The sequence below is a fragment of the Camponotus vicinus genome, unplaced genomic scaffold, assembly GCF_025532165.1.
Source record: "Camponotus vicinus isolate PSW18456_S1 unplaced genomic scaffold, iyCamVici1.0 SCAF_13, whole genome shotgun sequence".
Taxonomy (NCBI): domain Eukaryota; kingdom Metazoa; phylum Arthropoda; class Insecta; order Hymenoptera; family Formicidae; genus Camponotus; species Camponotus vicinus.
In genome coordinates, this window is record NW_028141949.1 from 10,471,037 (window position 1) to 10,481,265 (window position 10,229).

Sequence of the window (10,229 nt, forward strand, 5' to 3'; positions counted from 1 at the left end):
TATTTAGTTTTTAGTTAATCAAAGAACATCTGACCCTAATTTGATTATTTATATAGTTAATCAATGAACATCTGATCCTATATAATTACTGAATAATTAAAAAATTTTTAAATTTGATTACTGAAATTTTCACTTTAATTACTGATTATCCAAATAATCAAATAATTTTTTACTTTGATTACTGATTATCCAAGTAATCAAATAATTTTTTTAATTGATTACTAATTATTCGAGCAATCAAGTAATATTAATTTTTTAACAATTTTTTGTCCATCTCTGGTGAGTGGATGCGAGCGGGGGCCAAATCTCTCACCTCTCATTCGTCTCATAATCGATTAGCCTGGATTCGCACCAGGGGCAAAGTCTGTTGGTAAAATCAAAAGAATTTAGCCTGGACTCGCACCAGGGGCAAAGTCTTTTGGTAAAGTCAACGAAGTTTAGCACGGACTCGAACCAGGGGCAAAGTGTGTCGGTAAGGGGCAAAGTCTGTGGCACAGAAATAGCGGTCCAGTCTATCTGGGTCATTGGCGATCTGTCTATTAATCTGTGATCTGGTTTAGTAACAATCGTAGTTATAACTCCCTAAAAGTGATGTTCGTTTACACGCAAGGATTTATTTTATCACTATTCCTCTTTACTTTAACTTATTGGCAGTTTTTGTACTAATACTCGTCACTCGTTGATACTTGATTATTCAGGTTGGCAATACGATTGTTATAACTCTCGTAGCGTTTACACGTCTTCTTAAAGCCGGATTTGTAAGGACCTGAGCACAAAGCTGTCGTAACTGTTTCCGACAAAGTCGTATGCGTAATGCGTTGTCTACAATGAGATTTTAAGGAGACTTAAGGCGTAAGATTTAAGAAATTGATCAATCACAGTCGAGTATTCTCTTAATACTTGACTATGATTGGTCAATTTCTTAAGTCTTACGCCTTAAGTCTCCTTAAAATCTCATTGTAGACGACGCTTAAGTCGGAGACGTTAGTCAACGCACAAGGATTTTACGTAAACGTAGGTATCGCATAATATGCAATACAAGATACGGCCTACGTTTACGTAAAATCCTTGTGCGTTGACTAACGTAGGCCGTATCTTGTATTGCACGTTATGCGATACCTACGTTTACGTAAAATCCTTGTGCGTTGACTAACGTCTCTGACTTACGCATACGACTTTATCGGAAACAGTTACGACATCTTTGTGCTCAGGCCCTTAGTCTACTCCTTTTCCTCAGCAGGAGTAGCGTTACTACAACTGGTGTAATAACATCGGCGTAAAGCACGGTTTACACGGCATCTAACACCAGTAGTTGCAACAGCGGTTGTTACTAAACCTGATTTAACGTTGCCGTGTAAACGTACTCTATGACGCACAAGTATCTAGACGCGATGCCGACGTTCGAATTGGAATTGTCAGACAACATTACGCGATGTATCTTGTTGGTAACGATGATCAAAAGAAGGGCCGTGTTCCGAAATTACTACCAGTACTGCAAATTCTATAGTGCACGTTACGTATATTATATATTTTCAGTGCTGGCAGTAAACTGGCAGCAATTTCGGAACACGGCCAAGATTTAATCATTTGTAAATATTTTTGTAAATATTCTACATACACACAACCCTGATCTCGCGGCGCGAAGTCTAATTAATGAAATGTCACTTTATTTTATACATTCGAAGTCTCTTTGTGTACTACGATTTTGTTCGGACAGCGTTATCTGATATTTGGCATTCGAAGTCTCTTTGTGTACTACGATTTTGTTCGGACAGCGTTATCTGATATTTGGATTCCTTTCAAGTATAAATCTGGAAAATCAATTTTTCCGTTATTATATAAATCTTGATTGTATTTGTTAATTTCCAAGCACATAAATTCACAGGTATATTATATTATTTTTATACACGATTCCATATAATTTATGTCATACTCTTTGCAATGCATAATTTATGAACTCCCTGTATATATCAGGTTATAGATCCATTTTTAAAAATTAATTGGTAAATATATTTCAAATCGTTTTAATATATAATTATGCATATATAATTTTCTGCCTAAAAAGAGGTGTAAACTTACAAAATTATCTTACTCTTATTGTTAGTACGTAAAAGATATGCGAAAGTGTACAAAATATGCAATTGTAATTGGTATTGTATCTGCAGGTGTATGGACAACTCAAGATTGAAGAAATACAATGCCACCACCATTAGTAGCTACACCTCGGAAGTTACCAATCTTTGTATTTCCACAAAACATTACATTTTATTTAGACGATCAGTCTACACACAAACAAGTGTTAACTTTGTACAATCCATATGATTTTCCTGTAAAATTTAAAAGTATCTTTTTTTCTCTTTCCAACATGAATCTGTAATTTTATGTCTATATATGTATGTTTAATGTTAATATTTTAGTTTTATGTACTGCACCAAACAAATATCAAGTAGTTGATCCAGAAGGCATAATAAAAGCTAGTTCCTGCGTTGATATTGTTGTCAGGCATACAGCATTGTTGACAAATAACTGTAATATAATTGATAAATTCAGGATACATATGCAAGAATATCCTACTAAACAGGTAATGTTTATTATGTTTCAAAACATATTCATTGAAAGTCTATAAAAAAATTAAAATTTTGCAAATCATGTTAGGTGATTGGTAAACGTGATGTTGAAGCTAAACTTCTCTCTGGAACAACAGATACAACTGGAAGATCAACACCAGATCCAGATATGTTCCAACAGCTTCCAATAAATGAAAATAGGCAACAGCAATCTTATACACTTATAACCCGAAACAAGACAATGGATAGTGAGTAAATGTATTACAATTACTTCAACCCAAGCCTAAATTTTTTTTATGTATTGTGATATTTTATATAAAAAAAAAACAAAAGAAATTTTATATATATTTCTATATTGCAAAATGGTTTTAATGCATATATAAGAGATTGTTTCTAAGACAAATTCATTTATTGTAATTATAAGTATAGAAAATAATTACTTTAAAAACAAAAAAGAGGATAACGGTCCGTGAGATAACAATCAGAATTTGATAAAAGAGAAAGGCTAAGGACCGTGGCGTAGGGTGTTATTACGTAATTAAAATTATAACATGAATCTAGGACGAAAACTTTATATATTCTTTAATAATTGATAGTAAAAAAAGACATTATCCGTCGAGAAAAAATAATACAAATACAAAAATATCGACAAACGTACGTTTCGATCCAATGCGGATCTTTTTCAATGTCTTACATAGATCGCATAACGTGATTAGAACGCGAACATTGCAAAGGCGCGCGCAGTACAAAATAATCGAAAGGTCAAACACACAAATTCAAATGGTCGACTAATAAAACGCAAAGAGTAATAACGGCCAAAGAACAAAAGCGCTTGTACAAAATGATAAAATAAAAATATATATATGCATGGCGATGACACATCAAACAAAAAGCGCAACGCTCACCTCGATATCAAATTCGTCCAAGTGACAACGAGGAATCAGGAAAGATATACATTGCCTTATTAAAACAAAAAGATATAAAAGGAAAGATATACATTGCCTTATTAAAACAAAAAGATATAAAAGGCAATGTATATCTTTCCTGATTCCTCGTTGTCACTTGGACGAATTTGATATCGAGGTGAGCGTTGCGCTTTTTGCTTGAATGTGTCATCGCCAGGCATATATATATTTTTATTTATTTTTATTTTATCATTTTGTACAAGCGCTTTTGTTCTTTGACCGTTATTATTCTTTGCGTTTTATTAGTCGACCGTTTGAATTTGTGTGTTTGACCTTTCGATTATTTTGTACTGCGCGCGCCTTTGCAACGTTCTAATCACGTTATGCGATCCATGTAAGACATTGAAAAAGATTCGCATTGGATCGAAACGTACGTTTGTCGATATTTTTGTATTCGTATTATTTTTTCTCGACGAATAATGTCTTTTTTTACTATCAATTATTAAAGAATATATAAAGTTTCCGTCCTAGATTCATGTTCTAATTTTAATTACGTAATAACACCCTACGCCACGGTCCTTAGCCTTTCTCTTTTATCAAATTCTGATAATTACTTTAGCACAAAGTTAAAAAGCAAACTATATATGTAAATGATATTTTAGGAGGTACAAATTATGTAGCACTTGTCACAGGAATTATATGCATAATTGGATTGCTTCTACCTACTGAAGGAGAACAAAGTCATAGGGTGCCTGATTATCTCCATCTTTCTGTGAATTTTAAATTGATATTCTCATTTGTATTAGGTAAGCATATGTAAGAATATGTATGTGTGTGTGTGTATGTAAAATATTACAATTTTAAATTTATTTTGTTATAGGTATGGTTGCAAATATTGTTTTAGGGTTATAAAATCCTCAGCTTTTTATATAAAAATCTTTGTATACAGGATAAAATCATAGGATAAAAACAATACAAGATTTTTTCATATTGGGCTTTCTTTTTTATGGAATACACCCAATTCTAGTCTATAAACTTCATCAACATTATATCGACCAAGATACCGATATTTCTTTATCATAATTATGATAATTTTATAAAAATATATATAAATATATCATAATATAATAATTATTTCTATTATATTAAATAGTCCTATTTTAAAAAGTCTAGAAATGCTTTTAGTCTATATGATGACAAACGCGTATTCCGGTTCGTAATTTTCTACCTAAGCCTACTTGAAAGACCAATGCTATTGTATGAATTACGCGTTTATGTGTATATGTATATATATATAATAAATAAATATATATATATATATATATATAATCTCTTACATGATGTAATATATATAATTCTTTATTAACTTATTTGAAAATCTTTATGTTGTATGTGTATAGAATCATTATATTTTTCCACTCGTCATAATTATCATCTATATATTCTGCACCATACGATCTCATGTAAATAAGGGTCTTCCTTTGTATATAAAATTAGAATTAAGTCTTAATTAAATATTAAAAATCTGTAACAATGAATGGTTTCTTCTTTTTTTTCGTTTATAACACCTTTGTGCAATGTCTGTGATATAATAAAATTGATTTAAAATAAAATAATCCTATTATTCATAATTATAATGCAAACTAGGAAAATAATGCATATTTATTTAATTTTTGATTTTATATATGAGCTTTGAAAAAAAAATCAATTTTAGAAAAAGCAATTTTGTATAAGAAATATGTTTATATGAAATTATATGAATAGAGAAAATATAAAAATTATTGTTTATATTATATTTCTTGGAAATAAGGACATTTATTTATTTCTTATCAATGTGAATTCATTATTTACATAAGTTACAACACAGAGACACTTGTGAATAAAGTGTATCGTCAAATGGATGTTTTCAAACTTTCCACGTTTTATTTATTTTCTGTCAAATAAATGTGTAATCTCCTGGGAGGTATGAACTGTTACATCTTTGAAAACCACAACACAATGATTAGAAAGATTTTTCAAGCATTTTTAATACTGCTTTATATAAATTGTTTATATAATTATTTATATATAATTTATCTTACCTTAGTCTGTCAGATGATTTGTAATAGATCTTTTTTTCAAAATTATATAACTTTAGAGCCGATGTACACTCTTCATACTGTCATTATGAGTTTTGTACTCCATAGAGGCACTAGCTGGAAGATGTAATACTCTTCTTAATGTATCTCTAATTCGTGCTGTTGTTGCTACATCCGATGCTGTTTTATTCCATACACATATTACATCTTCCTATTATACAAAAAAAATTCACTCATTCATTGTTAGTAAAAAATCTTTTATGTTTCTAAATTAAGAATAAATGTGGAAATATTTACCTGATATCTTATAGATACAACAGCACCACAAATTTCTTCTCCTACCATAAATTGCTCACCTAACATTGCCAATATAAGATTTTCCCAACATCTAGATACTAAACCCTTTCGTAATCTTACTATCCATTTACCACCTTTTTGATTTGCTTCATCCTAGAAAAGATAAATAATAAGTTTCACATATATAATATGAATATAATAGAATAGTACATACTTACCTCCCATATGGGTTTTATACCAACTTTGAAAAGATGAAAATCTGTATGCGCTGTAAGCTCTGATGGTCGTACTAAATGACTATAAAGACCCCAGAATTGTTCTACACTTGCAAACCTACCAACCAACTTTAAATTTTGAACGTAACTTTGTATGCTAGTTTGTTTGCTAAGGCCACTACGTCGACTATACCAGAGTGCATAAGCATATTGTAATTTATGCTCATTTGGATTTATTTCTATTGGAGGCTAAATAGATATTAATCATCAGATATTTCTTATCAATGTTTTATTTTAACATTCATATATCAATGAGATGTTTGGACTACTCACTGGTGGACCTTTTTCAACCTTTTGATTATCCTTTGATTGAGACTCTTCGTCTTCAACTGTACTATCCTCAGTAGCCTTTAATCTGTAAGTACTGTCATAATTCACAAGGTGAGCCAAGAATATAACAAAATATATATATATATATATATATATATATATATATATTTACATATCTTAAATATTATATTATGTATATTAATAAATATGAAACGAAAAAAGGAAACTGTTTGCCATATTGTCAAAATTTCATATTAATTCTTCCATATGTTTAAAATATAACGACAATATTGGTTTCTTTAATTATTCAAAAAAAAATTGCCACAAAATGTTGACACTGACTATTACTGAAAGATTATCAATACATCACAAATATTAAATAATACTAAGAGAATTGACGATATCGCTGATCCAACTAACTTACTATGCCTATGTTCCTTTCATTGCTACGTTAAAAAATCAAATTTTTATCGAGATAAGGACGAATTAAATGGACAGCCTTGTGACAAATGATAATTGTTACGCGACAATGAAAATATTTATCTTGACGTATACATATTTTCACTGTATATTCAAACATATATCTAACCTCGAAAACGCCCGTGGAGAAACACGATGAAATAAAGGGAGAACACTTTCACTTACGTCTCGTATTTATTGGACATGTTTTCGGTTGCCGAAATACAAACGTATAAGCGATATCGCACTAAATTGCTATGACTGCAACGAGTATGTCTCTCACGAGAAACTTGAATAAAAATATAAAAGTTTTTTTTTCTTTTCAAAGCACACACTTTCCTCTCGTGACTCGCTCTCACCGTTGAGCTCTTACATCTGCGGTATGTTTTCGATAAACTGTTGATCTTTTTCCAGCACCTTTCCTTCTCTTTTCTTTTTTTCTCTCGTCACTTTGTCATTGCGGAAATTTTATATTCGTACGTTGGTTACACTAGATTAGATATCGATAGCTGCTAACACAGCGAGTTATACAAAACGGCATTGAGTTTATCGAGGTAATTATTTACTTTAGGGGAGCAACCTCTGATGACCTTGACCTTGACATATGTTGTCAAGGTCACTGTCCTGAGTAACATTTAAAAGATTTTAGCCGTCGCTCGTTGTTTATTAAAAAGTTATTAACAAAAGAATTTCACAACTTTAATGCTTTTTATCTCTGAAAATATTGATTTGAGAAAAAAAATTTTAAGCAAAAAATAAAGCCGCTAAAAAACTACAAAAAAGGTTATATGCATTTTTTTCATAAACCTACTATTTTAGTTATTATATAAAAAATAATTATTTTAAATACATTTAATACAATTTGAATTTATATAGAATTTAATACAATTAAAAAATATCACAACTGTATGTGTACACACACACACACATACGCGGGGGGTGCAAGGGGGGGCCTAAAGTTGTGAAATTCTTTTGTTAATAACTTTTTAATAAACAACGAGCGACGGCTAAAATCTTTTGAATGTTACTCAGGCGGACAGTGACCTTGACAACATATGTCAAAGTCAAGGTCATCAGAGGTTGCTCCTCTAAAGTAAATATTATATAATTACCAAATAATATAAATTCAATATTAACAGGATTTTTTACAAATTATTATTGTATTGTATTTTTATTGTTCAAGAGAAAAGATGTGTATATAATTCGTTTAATTAAAATAATCGCTCATTTTTATGTGAAAAGCAATTCTAATGTAAAATAAGTACATGCATATAATCCACCGAAATATTTTTAATAATGTCCTTTCTATTGTTTGAACTCTAATTTGAGTCTCTTCATGATCTCTTCTCGCTGATACATGACCTCCCTATAGCACAAAGGTGAAAATATGATAGGGCACTCGTACTGTACGGTCTCGATACATTTTGTATCCCTCGCACCATCCGCATCGAATCTGAATTGTGAAATAGACTCCACTGAAAAGCAAATAGCCTTATTTGAATATACGATTTTCTTCAATTGTGGATAAAGATAAATATGTGCTAGGCAGAGTTTTAATATATGTTATCATAGAGTTTTGATTGAACGTAAGATTGAAGACGAAATGTTCGAAAATTAATTATTTACTCGTAAAATCATCTCTACAAAATATTCATATATATTTAGAAATAATGTCGTTTCTAGGCAAATTTTTTAAATATTTATTCATTCAAAAGTATTATTTTATTTCTATGTATTTCTCTTGATTTGTACAGGACAAAATAAAATTAACGAATCATGAATAGTGCCTACTTACGGCAGCCGAAATTGAAAACGAAGCATGTCTGATGCTTAGAACTGATGACGTAGCCATTGTCATCCGGTTTGACGGCATAGTGTCCGTGTGCTACGTTCCGGATCATTGGTAAATGACTTAAATGTTCCGTATACTGTACGGAATATTTCCAATGATCATAATTTCCGCTTTCTTCAATCACATTAAAATCCTCTCTGCAATATGAATTCAAACGGATGGTGATTAATAGAAAAAAGTTTAAAAAGGTATGTAATATATAAAAAAAGTTCTCATTTTTCAAATTAAAACTGCTATTCTGTATTTTAAAGACAAAAAAAGACTATACACATACATACACACACATATACACACACGTACGCACGAACATAAAATATATAAATATATATTTAATTTATATATATATATATATATATATATATATATATATATATATATATATATATATATATATATATATATACACCACTTGTTATAAAAAGAAATAAAAAATTTTTTAAAATATATATATAATATTTTTTTTAATTTTTTATTTCTTTTTATAACAAATATATTATTCCTATTCTAAAAGATATTTAAATTTTACTCCTACTTACATTGTTGGATTCAATTTTTTCATGTTGCTAAAATCAGCCACAAATTCCCACACATGCTTGGGATTTGAATTATTCACGGTGGCCTCAAACATCACTTGATGCTTCTTTTTATAAACAAATAGTATGTAAAAAAGCAAAGCGCCTAAAACACCGTGCACGAAAGTTCTTGTTTTCCATTTCATGGGATTGAAACTCATTTTCTATATTAATAGAGAAATAATCATTTCAAAACATAAATTAATTTTCTGTTTCAATAATTAAAAAATCATTCTTGAATGATGAGTATGATGCTTTTAATATATCAATTTTAATTAAATTTTAATTTTGATTAAATTTCGAAGAATTTGCTATTGAAGTCATAGAACGTTATTTTTACATTTTCGTGATATAACAATGTATATATATATATATATATATATATATATACATATATATATATATATATATATATATATATATGTGTATCTATATATAATACATATTAATATATAAAATTAATTATAAATAAATAAAAATAAAATATAAAATGCAAATATAAAGTAAAATGTATATAAATTCTTTTAAAATTTAATCTTAAAATTCTTAAAAATTAATCCTCTAAAGATATGTATTTTCAAAATACGTTTTCATAAACGCTTCATATACAAAAGATGCAACGTAAATTGCACGCGTGAATTTTCTCTGTACTCATGAATTTCGTGAATGAATGACAATAAATTTTTTTAAATTGTTGAAATTTCACACTTACCGCTGTTGTAACAAGGACCGTCCGATTGGTGCGATTCGATGCAAATTTGTAAGTACTTCCGGTTGGGAATATTATCAGTTCGATTCGAGACAAGCCCGCTGATTCGGAAAGCTACGATAAGAGCAGCCTTGTCGGCGATAGCGATTCTCAACGTCTCGTGTTCCATCCAGCTATAACCAGCGTTTTTTTTACCACGTCTCGTTACTACGTCACGATATCTCAGGGCCGATGGTCATGGCCTG

The 10,229-nt window shown here is 29.9% G+C and overlaps 2 protein-coding genes across 11 annotated transcripts; one reads left to right on the plus strand and one right to left on the minus strand.

The window, feature by feature from the left end:
* The first annotated feature begins 1,293 nt into the window (after positions 1-1,293).
* On the plus strand, positions 1,294-4,460 carry LOC145964250 (motile sperm domain-containing protein 1). 6 transcript variants are annotated; one of them, XM_083086776.1, is made up of 6 exons: positions 1,294-1,445; positions 2,166-2,342; positions 2,418-2,581; positions 2,656-2,815; positions 4,135-4,278; positions 4,353-4,460. In XM_083086776.1, the coding sequence occupies exons 2-6, from the start codon at positions 2,198-2,200 to the stop codon at positions 4,382-4,384; spliced, it is 645 nt and encodes a 214-aa protein (XP_082942902.1). In that variant the 5' UTR covers positions 1,294-1,445; positions 2,166-2,197; the 3' UTR covers positions 4,385-4,460. The 6 variants fall into 6 exon arrangements, with proteins under 6 accessions (XP_082942902.1, XP_082942904.1, XP_082942900.1 ...); XM_083086778.1 differs by having other exon boundaries at positions 1,316-1,441; XM_083086774.1 differs by lacking the exon at positions 1,294-1,445 and adding an exon at positions 1,454-1,885.
* A 790-nt stretch (positions 4,461-5,250) lies between these two features.
* LOC145964248 (eukaryotic translation initiation factor 4E type 2-like) lies at positions 5,251-10,229 on the minus strand. Of its 5 annotated transcripts, none has more exons than XM_083086770.1 (6): positions 7,038-7,466; positions 6,396-6,477; positions 6,066-6,311; positions 5,848-6,000; positions 5,554-5,761; positions 5,251-5,451 (listed from the first exon to the last, which is right to left on the minus strand). In XM_083086770.1, the coding sequence occupies exons 1-5, from the start codon at positions 7,055-7,057 to the stop codon at positions 5,606-5,608; spliced, it is 657 nt and encodes a 218-aa protein (XP_082942896.1). In that variant the 5' UTR covers positions 7,058-7,466; the 3' UTR covers positions 5,251-5,451; positions 5,554-5,605. The 5 variants fall into 5 exon arrangements, with proteins under 5 accessions (XP_082942896.1, XP_082942895.1, XP_082942899.1 ...); XM_083086769.1 differs by having other exon boundaries at positions 6,396-6,486; positions 7,038-7,458; XM_083086773.1 differs by lacking the exons at positions 5,251-5,451; positions 5,554-5,761; positions 5,848-6,000; positions 6,066-6,311 and adding exons at positions 8,647-8,840; positions 9,240-9,439; positions 9,988-10,229 and having other exon boundaries at positions 6,396-6,486; positions 7,211-8,326.